Genomic DNA, 24,932 nt, shown 5'->3' with positions numbered 1-24,932 from the left:
TTTTCTCTTTACTTTCAAGCGCACTTTGCACTTAGATACTAAAAATGGAGTCGGTGTGTGACATGAGTTGTCTTTTCTTGTAAATAGTGTATCGTTTCTTACACATTTTGTAAATGCATAGCATTCCACCCTTTAACTAACAATGCCTTCACCAAGACGACGTTCCAGAGATAGAAGGTTAATATCTTTCACAGACAACAAAAGATTTCGGGAAATTTCAGCACTACAAACATAAACATTGTCAAAAATCAGATCATCTGAGATAGATTGTGCTAAATTTAAGCTAAAGTCTGTTAATAAATCGTAACAATAACACAATGTTACTTCTACACTATGATCATTACTACTTTAGTGATTACTTTGTTTCTAGACCTACCATGTAGTGTTGCGTTAACTTTAACTGTTCATCTCTCCAGCTTTCGAGATGTTTCTGCTACACAACTATAAAAATAGCAAAACATTTTACACTGTATGAGTCTTTTAAGTTTTCTAGAAATATGACTTTCATAATGCTTAAAAAACATGCAGTACTATTGTTAGTGTTTGTTATTTTTCTTATTAATTTATGAATCCGGGTCCGTTCGCCCTAGTACCTCTTCGTTCTGATACCTATTCGCCCAGGGTCCATTCGCCCTGATTATTATTTTTTTCTAATTGTTGTCTAGTCGCATTATTTTAAGTATTTGAACAAATTATAATGTTAAAGTTTGTTAAAAAATTGACAGAATATTTATATTGCCGCAATCAATTTATCATTTTCCCTTTGATTTGCAGAGTAGAATACTGGAATACAATGTATTTATCTTTATTAATATTTGTTAACAAAATAATTGTAATCAGTCAATCACGAAAGTATGCAGTATAAATAAATGAACTTGTAAATCCGTTTCATAATTTACAGTTCTTACATCATTAGTTTTATTAATTTCAAGCTGAATATTTTATCAAAATAAAATGTTTGTTTTTATTATTAATCTATCAAAAGACAAGTTTCACAGTAATGAGTTATCCGAATTATTTTGTAATTGAACAATTAATGATCAAAAACAAGCCATAAACTTTTAAATATTTCAATGTTTCCATAAATTTTAAGAATATACATGATATAAATACCATAGAAATATCTGAATAAGTTTATTCAACTTCAGTGCCCTGAATATTAATATTTTTATAGTAGGGCGAATGAACTCAGAGCGAACGGACCTAGGGCGAACACGTTATTAGGGCAAACGGTCCCGATACCTTAATTATCATGTTGCAAATACATGTATACATGTAGCATATATTTCTTTCTTATTTGTCTATACAGTTACCAATGATAAGGAGATGGAGACATGAATACAAATCTATACAGATAAGATAAATAAGTAAAATGATTTATTTGCAAGCAGTGAATACATAGTCAATTATCAAAAACATCAAAAACAAAACAAGAATCAGATTTGTCTTAATATTTTATTTTCATTCAAATAGAAACATACAATTTGATGGAAATTTGAAGAAAAACACCATTTCTACATCATATGGTTACATTTACGACAAAATTTATGTCGATAAAAAACCTCCTGATCTGAGTCCTAATCTCCTGACCAAAATTTCCAAATCCCCTAATTTGAGTTTCACAGTCCATCACATGTATGAGATTATGGTACATAATAATCATTGCATATTAAAGGCACACTGTCACTGAAGGAATAAAACTGTAAAAGAAATACAATGAAAAAGATTAGAAACTATGATAATATTACATGTAAACTGAATAAATAAAATGAAGTATTTGTAAACTACCCTGCAGAATGATGATTCTTAAATAGCCTAAAAATTTTAATAGAGCAGGGATATAGGTGTGCTACTATCTTGAAAATGAAGTCATAATTAAGGCGTGCAAATTAAATTTACAAATATTTAGTGAAAGATATGATTCATGAAATGGCCTAAATATTATTTTTTTTTTATACACTGAGTAATCACGATGGTCCGCTGTAAAAATTATTTTGAATTTACTCAAAACTATTTATAAAAAAATACACTGCTTAAGGACTTCATCTACAGGACTTGAATGAATGAACCTATTTTTTTTCATATTAATTTACTATGCTTGATTAAAAGGCTATGTCTTTTCAAATGTACAGTACCGGTACCATTTATTGTGATTTGTCAGAGGTCTCAAAAAATTATGGTTACCGTTATTTTTTTGAAAAATTAACGTAATTCGTGGAAATTTTTGGTGTTTTTTTATCGTCTAAAAGAAATTACATATTTTATCATCATGCACCAAAAATTACTGTTAAATGTCATTTGGCAAGAATTTTTACTGTTAAATTTGTCATGAAGGTAACCCCATTACCACCTTCCTAACTGATCAACTGGTCAAATACATTTGTAACTTAGTTTATTGCATCAGTGAGAGGTAACCAGACTTTGTTAATATGAAGTGTGTGCAGTGAACTAAAACAAATCCTTACCATCAAAATCCTGTGGTTTGTGTCATGAAATTAAAATAAAATAATCACTGGTGAAGGTTTAGAGAGATTTGGTTTGGACATGAAAACTTCTAGCCTAATGACATTTATCATGTTTACAAATAATTAGTTCTTTACTTTGTATTATTAGGCAATAACTTATTACTTTGGTTTTAACATGAAGTTATTTTTATGCCCCACCTACGATAGTAGAGGGGCATTATGTTTTCTGGTCTGTGCCTCCGTTCGTTCGTCCGTCCGTCTGTGCGTCCATTCGCTTCAGGTTAAAGTTTTTGGTCAAGGTAGTTTTTGATGAAGCTGAAGTCCATTCAACTTGAAACTTGATACACATGTTCCCCATGATGTGATCTTTCTAATTTTAATGCCAAATTTTAGTTTTGACCCCAATTTCATGGTTCACTGAACATAGAAAATGATAGTGCAAAGTTCAGGTTAAAGTTTTTGGTCAAGGTAGTTTTTGATGAAGTTAAAGTTACATCAACTTGAAACTTAGTACACATGTTCCCTATGATATGATCTTTCTAATTTTAATTCCAAATTAAAGTTTTGAACCCAATTTCGTGGTCCACTGAACATAGAAAATGATAGTGCGAGTGGGGCATCCGTGTACTATGGACACATTCTTGTTGTTATAGTAATTTGTACATTTTTCTGTAGCAATTACCATGATTACTATTCTGCTATTATTAAAGGGAAATAATTTACATTAAATTATAAAAAAAAGTTGTTTTGACAACTTTCAACTTCCTTCATATTGACATTCTAATGATAAATAATTTGTTTTAAATATTATTTCCATGATTATTTAACTTTTATTATTTTCTAGAAAAGAACATTGAAATGTGTTTGTATGATGCATGAAATTTTGGAAAAACTTTTGAAAACATGATGACAATGATGATATTAACATGATTAATTGGACATAAACATATATATTCTTCTGTGAATTATAAACAATATGTATAGATTATAACATGGCCTTTTCCATATTGGCCCTGGTATCATCCCGAGACTCCCATATCGGCCTCGAGGCTTTAGCCGAGGGCCGATATGGGTCGAGGGATGATACCAGGGCCAATATGGAAAAGGCCATATTATAATCTATTTATCACATATCTAAGTTCTGCAGAATAGAGACACAAAGTTCAATTATTACAATTTAATGAAACATAACAGGTAAAATTTTAAATTTTGTATCACAAAAGTGTCGTTAAGGACGCAATGACGTGACGTCATTTGGAATCAGGGCACAATATCAATATCGTCTTTTTTGCCCCGGGCAATTTTGAGGTTATTGCATATGCAAAACCCAACGTATTCGTAACAAATATGTGATAAATGAATATATATATTTTCCCTTTATTTTTTCCCGTCAGTAAAAGACTGATTTCTATTGATCTTTTGTTTTCCCATGATGTACCATTTGTTTTCCCATGATGTACCATTTGTTTTCCCATGATGTACCATGTGTTTTCCCATGATGTACCATTTGTTTTCCCATGATGTACCATTTGTTTTCGCATGATGTACCATGTGTTTTCCCCATGATGCACGATGTGCACTACCATCATTTAGGACAAAAATAACTAAGCCATCATTGAACTTGTCCACTAACTTCAAGTTTAAGAACAGTTATTCAAACATTTTTTGTTTTGTCATTTTTGCCTGATCGCACATCTAGTGATTTGACATAATTTTTGTACTAAAATGGTTTTCAAAAACATTGAAAAAGAGCCAAATGAAGTTGATTAATTGCAGAAACCTTTTTATTCAACCATGCATATAAATATCTAAGTTTATATCAAAGTTTTAAATTTTTCTCTTCTTAAATTTAGATTTTAATTATATAATTGTTATTATAAATTTTAATTTGTTATATGTAGGTCAAGGTCAAGATCACCTTACAGAAGACCTCCACCAAGAAGGTCAAAGTCAAGATCACCAAGACGGAGACCACCCCCAAGGCGTTCAAGATCCAGATCTCGAACACCAAGACGTCTTTCTCCTCGTCGTTCAAGAACACATTCTCCAGCTAGACGGCCAATAAGAAGGTCAAGGTCAAGAAACAGGTCAATATCTCCAAGACGGAGAGGCTCACCATTACCAAGGTCAAGACCACCTGTAAGAAGGTCACCATCCCAGAGAAGACGCTTAGGTCCTAGATCACTTTCACCAAGGAACAGACCAGTACGGAGATCTCCTAAGAGGATCGGTACAGGACAGGTATACAGTCATCTTGAGAAAGACAGGAGGAGACAATCACCACATTCATCAACAGATTTGAGAGGTCGCAGAAGTCAATCTCCAGTTTTATCTCCTAGGTAAATGCATGAGTTTTTTAAGTTCATCTTGAATCAGGTAGGTTACTGAATTTTAAAGATATCTTAGATTTTAAAGGAAAACCACTTCAAACATATATATTTATCATCAAATCATGATCATATTTATAATTAGAAAACTTTTATGAATAAAAAAAAACAAAACTATATGTTGAAAAATGTATACTATTGAAGTAAATTGACACATTTCAAGAAAAATCAGGTAAAACTCAAAAAACAGCTTCTGAAATAAACTTTTGCAGTAAGTTTGCATTTTGGAAAAAGTATTTTTTCAAAATATAAATGAACATTAATAGATTGCAATTATATCGTACATGTACTTGTTGCTCATATATGTATAAAAGAAAATGACTTGGATTTAGGTACATAATCAAAAACATGCCAATAAAAAGGTTAGGATTGGATAGGTAAGGAAAACCACTCCAGTTGTTATTCGAGTAAATTACTTCAGCAAGTTAAGTGATTGTATCATTTCCTTGTAGAAATGTACATGTATAACAAATTAAATGTATAAGGAAATTTAATATATTGAAAAATAACGATCAATTTGATAATAGTTATGCTCTTTCTTTACCTTTTTTGCATGTTATATAATTTTTCACAGTATTTACATGTAAAGTGTTTTTAAATGACTGCCAAAAGTTTTGTTAGAAAAAAAACAATTCTTTAATAGCTTCTCATTTATATTTCTTTGATTTTTTTGATTTATTTTTTAATAGCTTCTCATTTATATTCAGTGATTCAAATTTACATGTGTATTTCTCAATAAACATTTGAATGGTTTTTTAGATTGTGAATTATTTTTTTTTCATCTTTGTTTAATTTAAATCAACATTTACATACATCATTTACAATAATTATATATATAACTCAAGAATATTCACAAAACTGTTCTTGAATGCACAATGTTATATAAAACCATTTGATACTGTAAATTCAGAAATTGTTGTGTGCATTTATTATTGCGATTTTGTCATTTTAGACTTTTAATTTTTACGAATTTGAGAAAAATTCTGTTTAATTCATACAAAATATTTGAAAATGCAAGTTTAGATTATTGCATTAACAACTCTGACGCATTCTTCACAATAATAAAAACCTGGCAATAATTTCTGAATTTACAGTAATACCAACAATCCATCAATACTGGAAAGTTTTTTTTTTACATTAGCAGGAATTCATCACATCATGCTCCAAGAGAGAGAAGTATTTCACCATCACCAAAAAAGGCAGCCCCTCCTAAAATCCGACACAAAACTGACTTTATCAGTGGCATTATTGTCGCTACACCCATCCGTCGACAGTTATTGTCCGATAGATTTATAACTGATGATCAAAAACATCAGGGAGACATTGTGGTTGAGGACAATATCGTAATAGCAATTCAAAGAGGACCGCATGCCATGCATGCATCACCGATGGAAATTAGTAGAGAATTTGACTCAAGTAATGTTATTGTTCACAGACGGAAAGACGAAGGTAAAAAGTCGATATTTGATCGTGAGGAAATTAAGATATTCGGTTTTGACAATATTCTAGATGAGAATGTTTATGAGGAGAAGAGAATTATTAGTGTTGTTCCATCTGCATCACATAGTTCATCAAAAAGGTAAGTGTTGCTTTAAAACATATTTTTTTTTGTTGTATTCTTATCCTCAGACTATATGAGTAGAAATTGAATTTGAAGAAGGATTTAATCAGAAAAAAGGTTCTTGAAGAACTATGAGAATGAAAGTCGTTGAATCACCAGAAAAAAAAATATACATGTAATAGATATAACAGAGATATCTCAACACTAAGGAATAAATTTGAATTTCTTTCAATTAACACACCACTACTAAATCTGTTTTAAAAAGTCTTAAAAGGATCAGAAAATATATTTCAATTTGCTCTTTCAGACGTCATAGTCCTGAAGTGATTAGGAAATTCAAGCATGGTCCAGAAATAAAGTATGTATCTTATACAACACTTTTGTACTATGAAATTGAACACTTCTATTTTTATGTTTTTCTCTGTTCATTTTATGGATTTAGTTAGTACCTGTACTACAATGTATTACACATCTCTAATGTAGGGTTCGTGAACAAAATGCTGCCCCAAAAACTTGTTAAAAATTGATTGATTGATTGTTGGTTGCTTAACGTCCAGTGGCAAATATTTCATGCATATTCAGGACGAGAACAAGTTCACAATAAATACAATAGGTAGGTTTTGTCACAATAGAGGCCATCTTGGATGATGGTTGGGGAAATTTGGACTGCCACTGGAAAATGAGGGTATATTGGATAGGGACAGAAATTTTGCCTTGCAACAGGCCACCTACGGACCCCTCAAAGAGTTGTTGCAAAGGTTTTTAAAGTGCAAAGAGCGTGGCCCTCTCTTTACACGAGGCATCGGATTTAACGTCCCCAATCTGACCGGACGTGACTGCGAAATTGATACATCCCACACAGCCAAACGGACACCCCACTTTGACAAGCGTTTTACTGCCGGTTGGGAGAAGACCAAGTGACCATATTTCTATACCCCAGTCACCCTTGGGGCACTTGTTAAAAAGATATAATTTTTTTATGCATAAAAACAAGAACAACAAAATAATTAGTATGCATAAAAGCAAGAACAAATTTTGTTTTATCATAGAGACCAGGGACAATTTTAGCCACTCAAACCTCAAGTCCTGAATCAGCGCTTGAAAACCTTACACTTGTGTTACAGTGAGTGAGTCATTGAAGTCACTTGAAATGATTAAATCAGGCTTTTTCTTCTTTGCCAGGTTAAATTTCCAACCTGACCCTAAATATGAATCATTAGTGAAGGAGGAAGATCACGACAGAATTAAAAGAGTGGAGAAAAATCCTAATGACCTACGACACAGTCTGTCTAAACGCAAACAAGATGAAGGTCCTAGTTTTGATGCAAGGTAATAACCTAAGGAGAAAACTAGTGATTAATAGCTTGAAGCTTCAACATTAAAATATTTAATACATGTTCAGGACAAAGAGTAGAAAGATCTTGATTTTAAAGAAGCCAATTACAAGTGATTGATCTATTTCTAGAGACTAACAAACTAAAGAAAATGTGATTTGTGTTAGAGGCCGATATAGGGGAGGATGTATTTTCAAAAAATACCAAACTTTAAGATAAATTCATAAAGGAGGAAGTCTATAAAATCTGACAAAATCAATTGTTAAGACCATGTCAACTCAAAGGGACGAATAGAAAACAATTCTTATGATCCTGACTTGGTACAGACATTATCTGATGAACATATAAAAAAGAAGATGTGGTATGATTGCCAATGAGACAACTGTCCACAAGAGACCAAAATGACACAGACATTAACAACTATAGGTCACGGTATGGCCTTCAACAATGAGTAAAGCCCATACCACATAGTCAGCTATAAAAGGCCCCAATAAGACAATGTAAAACAATTCAAACGAGAAAACCAACTATGTAACACATAAACAAACAACAACCACTGAATTACAGGCTCCTGACTTAGGACAGGCACATACATAAATAATGTGGCGGGGTTAAACATGTTAGCGGGATCCCAACCCTCCCCCTAACCTGGGACAGTGGTATAACAGTACAACATAATCTGGTTTAATCTGGTTTTATAGCTAGCCAATCCTCCCACTTATACCGACCGTATGATGGCTGTATAGCCATTCAAGGTCATTAAAAACTTCCATCATCTTACAGGACAGTTTATGGGGAAATTGTGGAGTTTGCTTAGTTGAATTTCAAATGTATTAAATCTTTTTTCTTTCTTAAGTTTTTGTGTGAACTTACTGATAAAGGTACATTTTCTTTTCCCTTTGAAATTGCATTCTTCTTGCAGTACCAATTAAGAAATTCAACTTTTGACTTCTGAAATCTGAAAAGTAGGTTTCTAAAGTAAGAGAAAACAAAAAGATCATTTCAGTTTATAGAAATTTATAAAACTAACACATAAATGCATATAAAAGACATTTCATGTAATAAATGTTGTCTTTGATTTTAGGAAGAAAATTGATGCTAAAAGAAAGAGTACTGATGGAAGTAGAAAAGACAGTAATCGTGTATTTGACAGAATTGGAGGAAGACAGAGAGAAAGAAAGAAAGATGGTTCTAGAGAAAGGAAGCCAGAAAGATCCACATCAGGACGGGATAGAGGTAAACGTTATAATTATTTAACATACATATTTTTTAGCATACTTAAAATTTTAATACAGCACATGAAACAGAATATAAGAATCAGGACACCAGGAGACGATATTTAGATACTATGAAATTGTTCAAAAATTATTTGTAAACTTATTAATTTGTACATGTACTATACTGTAGAGAGTTTATTTCTTGTGGGGTTAAAATTTCGTTGTTTTGACTCTACATAACATTCCATGGGGATTTAGTTTAGTGGTTTCTATTAAATGGCAGTAAAATAATATGTAGGTTAAATTTTCGTGGTGTTTTAATTTCATGGATATATTATTTCCCTGAAGTAAATGAAATTAAATCCTCCAACAAAAATTTCTGCTTTTACAGTAGTTTGCTGATTGGAGGATGAATAATTAGTTTATGGAAAAGGGGAGATAACTCAAATGGAAAAATGTTTCATTGTCCAATTCAGATTTATGTATTATATCTAGATCTGTATGACTTGAATCTCTTCTCAGAAAACCTCTCATATATATGCGTTTTCAGTCCTTTGTTATTTCTTGATTCGATTGTCACTGAAGAGTCTTATAACATGTGTCTGGGTACATAATTTTAATGCTGGTATCTATGATTACTGTAAATTCAGAAATTATTGCGAGGTTTTATGAATGCGAATAATGCGACTTGGTGAGAATCGCAATAATAAAAACTGGCATGTTTATATCTAATACATAATACTATATGCAGATTTTCCTGAAATTGCAATAATTCATCTTGCATTATTATCCATTTAAAAAAAATCGCAATAATAAATGCACGCAATAATTTCTGAATTTACAGTAGTTATTGTTGCTCATATCTATTTTCTGTAATCAACAGACAATAAGAGGCCTGAAGGAGATAAACCAGACAGAGAACAACGGCTTCCTGATTTTAAAAATAGACCAGGTATGTTGATGAGCTTTTATCTCATGAAACTATTGGTGGAAAAGAAAATAAAGGAATTGCTGTTTTATATTACCATTTTTGTGCTGAAAGACTTGTTCCTTTGAGTTTAATATGATCTTAAGAATATATCAGAATCAGAGACAAGAAAATATAATTTGAAACATTGAGAACTAACTATAAGGTATAAAAATAAAATAAGCTTCTGAAGTAAGGCCAAATAAAAATATATGTGTGGTTCCAGTAACCCTACCGTCCCTACTTTTTGGCTTAAAAATAGTGTACTGTAAAGATTTTATTGTCATTTTTCATAAGCACTGTTAAAGTCAGAATGATGCTTCCATAGACTCAATGTTAAAAAAAAACATAAAATAAAAAAAAATCCCTACCTACCCTAACTTTTTTTCAGATGTAACTGGAACCACACATACTTTTTTATTTGGCCTAAATGCTTATCAGCTGAACAACTAGCCTAAAAATATTTTTCTCAAACAAGTTTGATACCCATGTCAGAGAATAAATGAATCAAAAGTGGAAATTAAAAAAATAGCTGATATTTATTCCTGTGAAAGTACTTTAATTGATATTAATTCCTGTGAAAGTACTTCAATTGATATTAATTCCTGTGAAAGTACTTTAATTGATATTAATTCCTGTGAAAGTACTTTAATTGATATTAATTCCTGTGAAAGTACTTTAATTGATATTAATTCCTGTGAAAGTATTTTAATTGATATTAATTCCTGTGAAAGTATTTTAATTCGTGGGTATCAATTTTCGTGGTTTGAGCAATATTTACATGTTCGTTGGTTTTTAAATTGTTGTATTTTAGTTTTCTAAAAAAATCAATAATTGAAAAGTTAAACCCTTTAGAAACGAAGGTTACAAATAGTCTGTATTGAAGGAAATTGCAAAGTTAACATTTACCTGTGTAAATGGCAGTGATAACACTTAGTAACCCATGATAAAGTGATCAACAGATTAAAGACCATCACATGGTTAATTAGGCCATAAATATGTCACCTAAAGAAAACAGTAACATAAACAAATGTTATAAACATATCTTGTATTGTCAAATAATTCTTATCAAAATCAAGCCCAGCATGAAATTTTTATTTCCCATATGTACAGAACTGTTAGGATTTAAAATGATCACTTTATCATACTAGCATATCAATACCGGAAATCTGACTTTCATTAATCAAAAATATGTTTTATGAGAATTAAAAGATCAAAAGTTGTACAGTTTAGGTTATTAAAGATTGAATGGATATAATGCAGTTGTAGTTCTGTGACTTCTATTAAAGTATTCTCAGATTTGGTGTTATTAGGGCCGCGCCAAAGGCGGGTCGCCCTATAGTGATCAGTCTGTACGTCCGTCCGTCCGTCCGTCCGTCTGTCCGTCCGTAACACTTTGTAATAACTTTGTGTCCGCTCCATATCTAGAGAACCATTATGATTTCATACTTTATACTTTACATGTTTATTAACCACCACACAAGGGCGTGTCATGATGTATGTACAACTTCCTAGGTCAAAGGTCAAGGTAAAAAAACTTTGGTTTCAGTTGACAACCCTGTGTCCTGTGGTAAAGATCGTGTCCGCTCTATATCTTGAGAACCGTTATGATTTCAAAGTTTATACTTGACATGTATATGAACCAACACCAGAGGGTGTGTCATAATTTATGAACGACTGCCTAGGGCAAAGTTCAAGGTCAACAACTTTGGTTTCAGTTGACAACCCCATGTCCTATGGCAAAGATTGTGTCCGCTCTATATCTTGAGAACCATTATCATTTTAAAGTTTATACCTGAAATGTATATAAACCAACACCAAAGGGTGTGTCATAATTTATGTGCAACTTCCTAGGTCAAAGGTCAAGGTCAAAAACTGGTTTCAGTTGACAACCCCGTGTCCTATGGTAAAGATCGTGTCCGCTCTATATCTTGAGAACCGTTATCATTTCAAAGTTTATACTTGACATGTTTATAAACCAACACCAAAGGGTGTGTCATAATTTATTTACAACTTCCTAGGTCAAAGGTCAAGGTCAAAAACTTTGATTTCAGTTGACAAACCCATGTCCTATGGTAAAGATACAATTTTTTAATGCACATTATTCACAGCGGGGCCCACAGAGATGGCTCCCATCTCAATGATATCTAGTTCAATATATTCTCTAGATCATATCAGAAGTCAAACCTGCTGATGGTGATCTTTCCATGTCTTGATTTGGACAATGGTTGTAAAATTTTATTTCGTTGGACACTTAAATTCGTGGATAAAGTCATCCATGAAAACCACAAATATTGGTACCCCATGAACAATAGTACTTTCACAGTATATTAGTTCCTCAAGCATATCTTATTCAACACTTTCTATTTTTTTGCAGATAAGTTTAGATATGATGAATGGAAGGAAAATCCTGAGATGATACCTAGAAATCCTAGTTATTTTGAGGTATTGACTTATTTTTTATTTACAACTGAATTAAATAAAAGTGGCTTTTAAGGTGGTACCTAACACTATAACTCTTTAAAAACGTTTTAATTACTTTGTGTTGTTAAAGGAATATTAAGCTTCTCAATGATCAAAATTAGTGTTTGTCTAACTGCTATATAACCAGACTGAGTGTATTTTTTCTGATAAAATGGTTGGTTCAAATTTTTTGAATTTTTTGTATTTTTTCAAATGGTCAAAATAAATACTTTGTCAAAATTTTATGAAAATTAAACAAGCCAAATTAATTTTAGTGATGGTGTTGGGTACCACCTTAAGAAAGTGAAAAAGTACAATGACAGGCTTGTTTACCTGTTTGTACTGTAAATTTCAGAAATTATTACCAGTTACTGTGTAATCATTTATTTTATATGGCTATCAATTAATTAAGTGGATTAAGGAAAACTTACATTTTCGTGGATATTTTACTTTGTGGTTTTACAACCGCTCCGAACAAAGCCTATTATTAATTTGTATTTCGTTGAATATTTAAATGCGTGGTTCACCTGTACTCACGAAACCCACGAAAATTGGTATCCAACTAATAATAATGAATCCACAGTATATGTTGTTGCAAACAATGTAACTGGGTGAGTGTCTCAAAAATAAGAAGTCTCATTCTAAAATCTGATACATATATGCAGATTTTCCTCAAACAAATAGGATATGCATCAACAAGCAACAATCACTGAGTTAAAGGCTTCTGACTTGGGAAAGGCAAATACATACAGAATGTTTTTTATATTAGTCTTCAACATCTGTTACAACTAGTGTTGTCAAATCGTACACTTTTGTCTAACCGGTTACTCGTATAATCGTTCGACCGACTAACCGGTTAACCGGTACTTAAAGTTAATGTTTGAAGGCCTTATCAATAGTTAGTACCCTACACATATAAGACGATGTGGTATGAGTGTCAATGTGACTACATTCCATGCAAGTCATACATTTACGGGTTTTTTTTTTAAAGTTTGGCCTTTGGTTTTATAAGGCTTGTTTGTGAAGATTCTTGGCGGAGTTTGACTGTTGATAATCAAATACACGGTTTTAACTATGGCGTTTGTACTAACTTCAAATTGAAAAATGAAAAAAAAAAATTGAGCTCGTAGAATTGAATATGTATGAAATCGATGATTTTGTCTTGTTGTCTCCAAAAATAATGTGAAGTGTATCAACTAAAATTGATTAATTCTGATATTCGTACGTATTAGTTATACACCGAGGGAAAGGTGTGTCTGGATAAGAAACCCCGTCAGCTGAAGGCTGGGCCGTATCCCGAGGTGTATAACTAAGTTACACTCCATTCTAAGCTCTATATTGTTAACATTGATTATTAAATAAAAAAAAACCGATAGCATATATTTTATTGACAATATCAAACCATGATTTATAAGATTTTTGCTTTATTACATGAAACTCCAATAGTAACCTTTTTTGGTTATCTTCGTTCAAACTTTTACAAGTGAGTATATTTTTTCCAATGTCAAGGTTGTTTTGCATATTCCAATTAAATTCTTGGGTAAATATGGCTCAGCAGGTCAAGGTTGACTGTATCGTGTATTCACATTACAAACAAAAAAAAACGTCATGCTCCTTGTAAACAGTTTTCAATATAGAAGGGTATGAGACGGACGATATTTTTTGGCAAGGGTTGGATTTGGTAGAAGAGACTAAAGATAAAGGCAATATTATAACCCAAATTACTTACCTGTACCAGTTTTATAAAGGTAATCATAACTAATTTTTTTGTTATCTTACGATTTGATAGAAAAAAAAGCCCCCCCTCCTCTCGAGAATAATTAAACATTCATATTCGGACCTGTAAGGGGATAAGTGTGTCTGCAATAGAAACCCGACTACCTGCAGACACGCTCAGCATACAAAGATACAGCTTTGATATTTCGAAACTCTCTCTTTTGGGGAGAGGGGCTGATCTAGCTAGGGTCCCAACTCACCAGAAAGGGGGTGAGGTTCCAATCAGTCAAATACATTGATCTTTTAAATCGGGTCCAACCTGCAGAACCCCTACCCCGAGTCGACCACTGGATAATGAACGGGTTGGGGGTCCGAGAGTTAAAATCCCCCTTTTTAGCTCACCTGGCCCAAAGGGCCAAGTGAGCTTTTCTCATCACTTGGCGTCCGGCGTCCGTCGTCGTCGTCCGGCGTCGTCGTCCTGCGTCCGGCGTTAACTTTTACAAAAATCTTCTCCTCTGAAACTACTAGGCCAAATTTAACCAAACTTGGCCACAATCATCATTGGGGTATCTAGTTTAAAAATTGTGTCCGGTGACCCCGCCAACTAACCAAGATGGCCGCCATGGCTATAAATAGAACATAGGGGTAAAATGCAGTTTTTGGCTTATAACTCAAAAACCAAAGCATTTAGGGCAAATCTGACATGGGGTAATATTGTTAATCAGGTTAAGATCTATCTGCCCTGAAATTTTCAGATGAATCTGACATTCCGTTGTTAGGTTGCTGCCCCTGAATTGGTAATTTTAAGGAAATTTTGTTGTTTTTGGTTATTATCTTGAATATTATTTCAGATAGAGATAAACTGTAAAAAGCAATAATGTTCAGCAAAGTAAGATCTACAAATAAGTCAACATGACCAAAATGATCAGTTGACCACTTTAGGAGTTATTGCCCTTTATAGTCAATTTTTAACCATTTTTCGTAAATCTTAGTAATCTTTTAGAAAAATCTTCTCCTCTGAAACTGCTGGGCCAAATTATTTGAAACTTGGCCACAATCATCATTGGGGTATCTAGTTTAAAAATTGTGTCCGGTGACCCCGCCAACTAACCAAGATGACCGCCATGGCTATAAATAGAACATAGGGGTAAAATGCAGTTTTTGGCTTATAACTCAAAAACCAAAGCATTTAGAGCAAATCTGACATGGGTAAAATTGTTAATCAGGTGAAGATCTATCTGCCCTGAAATTTTCAGATGAATTGGACAACCTGTTTTTGGGTTGCGGCCCCTGAATTGGTAATTTTAAGGAAATTTTGCTGTTTTTGGTTATTATATTGAATATTATTATAGATATAGGTAAACTGTAAACAGCAATAATGTTCAGCAAGGTAAGATTTACAAATAAGTCAACATGACCAAAATGGTCAGTTGACCTCTTTAGGAGTTATTGCCCTTTAAAGTCAATTTTTAACCATTTTTCGTAAATTTTATATATCTTTTACTAAAATCTTCTTCTCTGAAATGCTGTGCCAAATTGATCCAAACTTGGCCACAATCATCTTTGGGGTTTCTTGTTTAAAAAATGTGTCCGGTGACCTGGCCATCAAACCAAGATGGCCGCCACGGCTAAAAATAGAACATAGGGGTAAAATGCAGTTTTTGGCTTATAACTCAAAAACCAAATAATTTAGAGAAAATCTGACATGAAGTAAAATTGTTAATCAGGTCAAGATCTATCTGCCCTGAAATTTTCAGATGAATTGGACAACCTGTTTTTGGGTTGCGGCCCCTGAATTGGTAATTTTAAGGAAATTTTGCTGTTTTTGGTTATTATATTGAATATTATTATAGAAATAGGTAAACTGTAAACAGCAATAATGTTCAGCAAAGTAAGATCTACAAATAAGTCAACATGAACGAAATGGTCAATTGACCCCTGTAGGAGTTATTGACCTTTGTAGTCAATTTTCAATCTGCTTCCTTTGTTTAATATTCACATAGACCAAGGTGAGCGACACAGGCTCTTTAGAGCCTCTAGTTTCTAAATAGAAACATATGACTGGGATAAAATAAATATTACTTTCAGCAAAGGAGTAATTAAAGGATTTTTTTGTATTGAAAATAGATGCTTAATTTTTTTTTTGCGGTATTGGAATTTCCGAAAATGTTTTTTTTTTTTAATACCTTGAAAAAATTTGTAGTGAACAATATTAGTAATTTCTTATGCTCATGCTATTTGAAGAATAATCAATTTCTATTGTTATGAATAACAATGGCCTTTGTTTGCGGGATGTAGAAGCAGGGGTTTCCAGAAACCCCGCTTGTTACAGACAATTGTAAAAATCCATTGTTATTCGTAACAATAGATCTATTCAATTTACACGTGTTTCAAAAATAGAAACTATGTAGTATAACAATAGAACTGGGGTGTAACATCAAGTATACATGGATTACATTCCCGTTGGTTTGCTTTTTATAGTTTTTGAGTTAGCATTTAGTTTAAAGTATGGCAAACACTTGCACGACGGAAATTGCACATTCAGATGTAGGTCTACATAATTTAAGATCAAAAATGAAATAATGAAGTAAATCGTAAAATTTAATTGTATTGCTGATTAAAAATTACTGTTAAAAATATTTGAAACTAATTATGTTTCCTTAAGATCTTGCCCCGAGCTGAGAGACAAGTTCTAATCAATTTTATATTTTTGGATTAACAATACCAATCAATATACTGGACAATTGATCCGTCAAATTAATTACCCCGACGACAATTTTTAAAGAAAACACAACTATTTAATAATGTCAATACAAATTTATATCAAATCTATTAAAATTGAAAAAAAGTCCGGTTAACCGGTTAGCGTTTTTGGTATTCGGTATTCGGTCGTTCGAACGGTTAACCGGTTAACCGGTTAACCGTTGACAACACTAGTTACAACATATGTATTACTCTACTACTGAAATTAAGTCAAACAGATTGTTTTCCACTATCCCATTCCATACTTAAAAATGAGAAATCTGCTTTGTCAGTACTTTAGAAAAAAAAGTTGTAGAGTTTCTAGAGATACATACAGTGGCTTCAGTTTTAGATAATTATGAATGAAATTAGGTTATTCTATTAAAATCAATGTAAGGGTAGGAAGGGTTGTTTTATTTAGACATGGACATTGTGATTTATGGTTTTATGTCCAATTGTTATATGCAAAATTTCACAAAAAAAGTAAGTTGATTGTGGAAGAATTTTGAAAACTGCTTCCTACAATCCCTTATTGGTTTTAATGGAATAGCCTTTAGTAGATATGAATATTGATTGAATAGCCTTTAGTAGATATGAATATTGATTGAATAGCCTTTAGTAGATATGAAAATTGATGGAATAGCTTTATTAGATATGAAAATTGATGGAATAGCCTTTAATAGTAGATATGAAATTTGATGGAATAGCCTTTAGTAGATATTAAAATTGATGGAATAGCCTTTAGTAGATATGAAAATTGATGAAATAGCCTTTATAAGATATGAAAATTGATCGAATAACCTGTATTAGATATGAAAATTGATTAAATAGCCTTTATTAGATATGAAAATTGATGTAATATCCTTTATAAGATATGAAAATTGATGGTATAGCCTTTAGAAGATATGAAAATTGATGGTATAGCTTTTAGTAGATATGAAAATTGATGGAATAGCCTTTAGTAGATATGAAAATTGATGGAATAGCCTTTAGTATATATGAATATTCATTTATTTTATCAGCATGATAACAGAGAAGGTCAAAGAGGTTTTAGAGGCAGAGGTCGTGGCTTTAGAGGAAGACCCCCACCAAGGGGTAGAGGAAGAGGCTTCAGGGGATCAAGTAGAGGATTCAGTAGGGGATTCAGTAGTAGTTCAAGGGACAACAGAGACAGCAGGGACACAAGGGACAGTTACAAAGGTTTGTTGTACTTATATATTTCACTTTTTTTTAAGAGGAACTCAAAACAGTATTTGTGTCTTCAGATAAGGAAAAGAGAGAAAAAAACTGACAAAGAGAAAATTTCGAATAACTTCGTAGAGTTTCTTCGACTAAATGTTGATCACCTTTTCTCTTATATTTGTTGGTTGACTATCCAATCTAGATAATTGTCCATACATATGCTAAATCCTCAAAGATGATAATCCAGTCTAATATCTACCCTTTATTAATTTTTTTCTGTCTTTTCATTTTTTTTATCTCTGCCATTTGGCTATCCCCTGTCCTTACTTTTCATTTTCTCGGACCAGAGTTTTGGAAAAGTGGTGGTCCGAAGGTTTTGACCATTTAATTTTGCAAAGGACTGACATAATTTTGGTATCTTGCCATAGAAATATGTTAGTGAGGACTAACAGATTTATTTCCAGGACCACCAGTGAAAATAAAATTTAGAGAAGAGGGTGGTAAAGGGTTATTTTCATGCACTATGTTTTGCCATTTTTATTTCATGTGCAGCCATGGAAAAGGTTCGTTATTCACGGTGTTTCATGAAATTGGTAAAATGATCAACAAGCAAGACATTTTTAATTGTCTGTTCATCCTGAAATGGCAATTTTATTTCATGTTCTTCCGTGCAGATACCCCCCTTTACGCCCCGCAGATAACCCTGTTCACCTTAAATTTTTCATACAGGTTTTGAATAATTGATGTTCCTTTTGGTTATGTAGCTTCTCATGTTTTCAGATCTTGCTCATCCTTGAGTTTTCAAATTTTGAGGTCTTTGAACATTCCTGATGGAGGTATAACATTTGAATGCACTATATTATATAAAGTGTTAATTTCGTTAACTGTTCAGTTAAATTTTAAATTTTATTTAGAGATACAATATTATAAATTATTTGTTAGTTATTGAAATATTTATTACACCAGAGCAATGTTGGTTCAGTTTTTCATACAGCTCCTCATAAATTTAAATTTTCTAGCATAAAAATAAGTTATTGTCTTATTAGCTTGTACATGTATTTAATTCTAATCCCTTGTATTGATTTAAATGACAATAAAAATGATGAAAACAATGAAACATCACTAAGCATCCTTAGGCTAGCTTTTGCACTAGAATTACATATTTAAATGAATTAAATAAAAAAAGGAAATCTATGCAAAAGCAGCATCTTGTTATTGTACCAATAGTAAGATTATTTTTTACTGATAAATCTCAATTCGGGTTCTAGCAAAACTAGCATGTTTTTTTTCTTCTTCAGAAACTTACATTTGTAAGTGTAAGTGTATTAATGAACTATCATTTAACAGTTTTCTTTTTAATTTGTTTTCAGAAAGAGAATCCACGTGGAAACATGATTTGTTTGATAAAATAAAAGATGAAGATGAAAAAGAAAAACCATCAAGTACAACAGAAAATTAAGTTATCTCCCTTTTGAATGATAAAACCAGAGTTATTTCCCTTTCGACACTAGTTGAAGATGTGTTACTGAAGAAAGAAAAGTTGTGTTCAGAACAGTGTAAATCACTCAGTTTTAAAGCTGTTTTTATTGACATTTTAATGTGTAATACTTTTTAGATATATAAAATTATGAAGAATCATGGTGTCTTTTATTATAAAAATTGAGATGAAATACAAAGTGTACACAGTCTAAACCTGTGTAGCTTTGTTGTTAGGGTAAGCATGCATTATTACAAAAAAGCCTGGATCAGGTTTACAGATTAGAGAAATATTTTTACTGCATAGAGAAAAATGGACTAAAAATTCAGGAGTATAGAAATGTATACCCCTCCCAAATCCAGGCCTTCATGCAATCTTAAAAGCAAAATGAATTAATTTGTATCCAAGGACAATACATAAATGGGCTTCAAACATAGTTTTGGTTAACAATGTCTTACTTGTAAATTTTTTAGACAAATATTTAAATTAAGCCAAATTTTCTCCCAATCTAATGAATTTAAGAAAAAAATGAAGACTTTTGATATACATTCAGGGGAAATTGGTCTTACTCCCCAACACAAACACTGTATAACAGAACTAATCTTTGATATAGATTAGGATGTAAGTAAACCTTCATTCCATGCGGAATTGATATGAAATATTTGCCACTGGACAGACCTTTTGCCAACATTATATCAAAATGTGGAATTGACTTTTGCCAACTTTAAATCAAATCTATACTGTGGTCTTGAAATTAAAGGATATTAGAAATAACCTGTACAAGGACACTCTTGATATTTATTGATTGATAGAGATGAGTCATTCTTATTTAAAAACAAGTTTTGTTCTTTCAGTTTAAATGATTGATTGATTGATTGATTGATTGATTGATTGATTGATTGATTGGTGTTTAACACCACTTTCAACTATATTGTTGTATTTCTTGGTGGTAAATTATTTTGTTGGTGGAGGAAGTCAGAGTGCCAGGAGCCAAACACAGACCTTTTTGCAGAAAAATTTGACAATCCTAGTCATAAAGATTTGAGCCGAGTGCACTTGCCATGTGTGGACGTCGAACTCGAGACAGTTTGACTACCGGTACTTTTACAACCTAGGCCACAGAGGCCCTCAAGTTTATACGAAGTCACCAGTATATATAATGATCTGATGATTCAGAGTTCTCCCCACAATTTTTTTGATGACATAGAATTCAATACAATTTAACATTGTAGGAAAGAATAGTGTTTAATAGGGAATATAATGTACAAAGCATCATTATAGATCTCTATAGACAACATATGTTACCTCCGATCTGCTAATATCTAATGAAGGTAAATCTTTATTATTTTGAAATTGATCATTTATTAGATGATAGCAGATGGTGATATTTCTAAACTGATATAAAAGCATGAACTTATTTAACTTAATTTCATTCAATAGATGTTGTAATTTATATATTTAAATATACTTTTGTTTTTTCCCTGTTTTACTTGTATTATGAGCGAAATGCTTTTCCTTTACTTTCCTTTTGTTACTCCAGTGGTTCTATGATAAAGAGGAAGAGCACAAACCATTTATAAAAATAAGGAGATGTGATATGATTGTCAATGAGACAACTACCTACCAATTTCAAATGAAGTAGATGTTAGCAATTATAAGGATCTGTACAGCCATATAGCATGAACCAACGACAAACACTGAACTACAGGCTCCTGACAGACTGCAGGCACATAAAGCATGAACCAATGACAAACTGTGAACTACAGGCTCCTGACACACAGGCACATATAACATGAACCAATGACAAACACTGAACTACAGGCTCCTGACAGACAGGTACATATAGCATGAACCAATGACAAACTGTGAACTACAGGCTCCTGACAGACAGGCACATATAGCATGCACCAATGACAAACACTGATCTACAGGCTCCTGACAGACAGGTACATATAGCATGAACCAATGACAAACACTGAACTACAGGCTCCTGACAGACAGGTACATATAGCATGAACCAATGACAAACTGTGAACTACATGCTTCTGACAGACAGGCACATATAACATAAACCAATGACAAACACTGAACTACAGGCTCCTGACAGACAGGTACATATAGCATGAACCAATGACAAACACTGAACTACAGGCTCCTGACAGACAGGTACATATAGCATGAACCAATGACAAACTGTGAACTACATGCTTCTGACAGACAGGTACATATAGCATGAACCAATGACAAACTGTGAACTACAGGCTCCTGACAGACAGGCACATATAGCATGCACCATTGACAAACACTGATCTACAGGCTCCTGACAGACAGGTACATATAGCATGAACCAATGACAAACACTGAACTACAGGCTCCTGACAGACAGGTACATACAGCATGAACCAATGGCAAACTGTGAACTACATGCTTCTGACAGACAGGCACATATAACATGAACCAATGACAAACACTGAACTACAGGCTCCTGACAGACAGGTACATATAGCATGAACCAATGACAAACTGTGAACTACAGGCTCCTGACAGACAGGTACATATAGCATGAACCAATGACAAACTGTGAACTACAGGCTCCTGACAGACAGGTTCATATAGCATGAACCAATGACAAACAATGAATAACAGGCTCCTGACAGACAGGATCATATAGCATGAACCAATGACAAACACTGAACTACATGCTTCTGACAGACAGGCACATATAGCATGAACCAATGACAAACACTGAACTACATGCTTCTGATGGACAGGCACATAAAGCATGAACCAACGACAAACATTGAACTACAGGCTCCTGACAGACAGGCACATATAGTATCGACCAATGACAAACACTGAACTACATGCTTCTGATGGACAGGCACATATAGCATGAACCAACGACAAACATTGAACTACAGGCTCCTGACAGACAGGCACATGTAGTATCGACCAATGACAAACACTGAACTACATGCTTCTGATGGACAGGTACATAGAGCATGAACCAATGACAAACTGTGAACTACAGGCTCCTGACAGACAGGTACATATAGCATGAACCAATGACAAACTGTGAACTACATGCTCCTGACAGACAGGCACATATAACATGAACCAATGACAAACACTGAACTACATCCTTCTGACAGACAGGCACATATAGCATGCACCAATGACAAACACTGATCTACAGGCTCCTGACAGACAGGTACATATAGCATGAACCAATGACAAACACTGAACTACAGGCTCCTGACAGACAGGTACATATAGCATGAACCAATGACAAACTGTGAACTACATGCTTCTGACAGACAGGCACATATAACATGAACCAATGACAAACACTGAACTACAGGCTCCTGACAGACAGGTACATATAGCATGAACCAATGACAAACTGTGAACTACAGGCTCCTGACAGACAGGCACATATAGCATGCACCAATGACAAACACTGATCTACAGGCTCCTGACAGACAGGTACATATAGCATGAACCAATGACAAACACTGAACTTCAGGCTCCTGACAGAAAGGTACATATAGCATGAACCAATGACAAACTGTGAACTACATGCTTCTGACAGACAGGCATATATAACATGAACCAATGACAAACACTGAACTACAGGCTCCTGACAGACAGGTACATATAGCATGAACCAATGACAAACTGTGAACTACGGGCTCCTGACAGACAGGTACATATAGCATGAACCAATGACAAACTGTGAACTACAGGCTCCTGACAGACAGGTACATATAGCATGAACCAATGACAAACAATGAATAACAGGCTCCTGACAGACAGGATCGTATAGCATGAATCAATGACAAACACTGAACTACATGCTTCTGACAGACAGGCACATATAGCATGAACCAATGACAAACACTGAACTACATGCTTCTGACGGACAGGCACATATAGCATGAACCAATGACAAACACTGAACTACATGTTTCTGACGGACAGGCACATATAGCATGAACCAACGACAAACATTGAACTACAGGCTCCTGACAGACAGGCACATATAGTATCGACCAATGACAAACACTGAACTACATGCTTCCGACGGACAGGCAAACATAGCATGAACCAATGACAAACACTGAACTACAGGCTCCTGACAGACAGGCACATATAGCATGAACCAATGACAAACACTGAACTACATGCTTCTGACGGACAGGCACATATAGCATGAACCAACGACAAACATTGAACTACAGGCTCCTGACAGACAGGCACATATAGCATGGACCAATGACAAACACTGATCTACATGCTCCTGACGGACAGGCACATATAGCATGAACCAATGACCAACACTGAAATACAGGCTCCTGACAGACAGGTACATATAGCATGAACTAATGACAAACACTGAACTAAGGCTTCTGACAGACAGGCACAGATAGCATGAACCAACGACAAACACTGAACTACAAACTCCTGACAGACAGGCACATATAGCATGAACCAACAACAAACACTGAACTACAGGCTCCTGACAGACAGGAACATATAGCATGAACCAACAACAAACAATGAACTACAGGCTCCTGACAGACAGGAACATATAGCATGAACCAACGACAAACACTGAACTACAGGCTCCTGACAGACAGGAACATATAGCATGAACCAACAACAAACAGTGAACTACAGGCTTCTGACAGACAGGAACATATAGCATGAACCAACAACAAACACTGAACTACAGGCTCCTGACAGACAGGCACATATAGCATGAACCAACGACAAACACTGAACTACAGGCTCCTGACAGACAGGCACATATAGCATGAACCAACGACAAACACTGAACTACAGGCTCCTGACAGACAGGCACATATAGCATGAACCAACGACAAACACTGAACTACAGGCTCCTGACAGACAGGCACATATAGCATGAACCAACGACAAACACTGAACTACAGGCTCCTGACAGACAGGCACATATAGCATGAACCAACAACAAACACTGAACTACAGGCTCCTGACAGACAGGTACATATAACATGAACCAACGACAAACACTGAACTACAGGCTCCTGACAGACAGGTACATATAGCATGAACCAACGACAAACACTGAACTACAGGCTCCTGACAGACAGGTACATATAACATGAACCAACGACAAACACTGAACTACAGGCTCCTGACAGACAGGCACATATAGCATGAACCAACGACAAACACTGAACTACAGGCTCCTGACAGACAGGTACATATAACATGAACCAACGACAAACACTGAACTACAGGCTCCTGACAGACAGGTACATATAGCATGAACCAACGACAAACACTGAACTACATGCTTCTGACGGACAGGCACATATAGCATGAACCAATGACAAACACTGAACTACAGGCTCCTGACAGACAGGCACATATAGC

At 33.9% G+C, this 24,932-nt stretch overlaps 1 protein-coding gene across 2 annotated transcripts; it reads left to right on the top strand.

Annotated features, from left to right (window-relative positions):
• Positions 1-27: 27 nt before the first annotated feature.
• LOC143054633 (uncharacterized) lies at positions 28-19,672 on the top strand. 2 transcript variants are annotated; one of them, XM_076227647.1, is made up of 10 exons: positions 28-177; positions 4,367-4,804; positions 5,997-6,431; positions 6,721-6,771; positions 7,596-7,742; positions 8,832-8,983; positions 9,848-9,916; positions 12,309-12,376; positions 17,875-18,052; positions 19,405-19,672. In XM_076227647.1, the coding sequence occupies exons 1-10, from the start codon at positions 143-145 to the stop codon at positions 19,491-19,493; spliced, it is 1,662 nt and encodes a 553-aa protein (XP_076083762.1). In that variant the 5' UTR covers positions 28-142; the 3' UTR covers positions 19,494-19,672. The 2 variants fall into 2 exon arrangements, with proteins under 2 accessions (XP_076083762.1, XP_076083761.1); XM_076227646.1 differs by having other exon boundaries at positions 5,994-6,431.
• The last annotated feature ends 5,260 nt before the right edge of the window (positions 19,673-24,932 follow it).

Source organism: Mytilus galloprovincialis, chromosome 12, assembly GCF_965363235.1.
Source record: "Mytilus galloprovincialis chromosome 12, xbMytGall1.hap1.1, whole genome shotgun sequence".
Lineage (NCBI taxonomy): Eukaryota > Metazoa > Mollusca > Bivalvia > Mytilida > Mytilidae > Mytilus > Mytilus galloprovincialis.
The sequence above is the reverse complement of the archived record's forward strand: the minus strand, read 5'-3'. Positions and strand labels throughout refer to the sequence as shown.

What these genes read in the sequence shown, in the direction of transcription:
- LOC143054633 (XM_076227646.1), top strand. Translation starts at nt 143, where the DNA reads ATGCCTTCACCAAGACGACGTTCCAGAGATAGAAG. An exon ending in TCACATAGTTCATCAAAAAG is followed by an intron (nt 6,432 to 6,720) that starts GTAAGTGTTGCT and finishes TTGCTCTTTCAG; the next exon opens with ACGTCATAGTCCTGAAGTGA. An exon ending in CACATCAGGACGGGATAGAG is followed by an intron (nt 8,984 to 9,847) that starts GTAAACGTTATA and finishes TGTAATCAACAG; the next exon opens with ACAATAAGAGGCCTGAAGGA.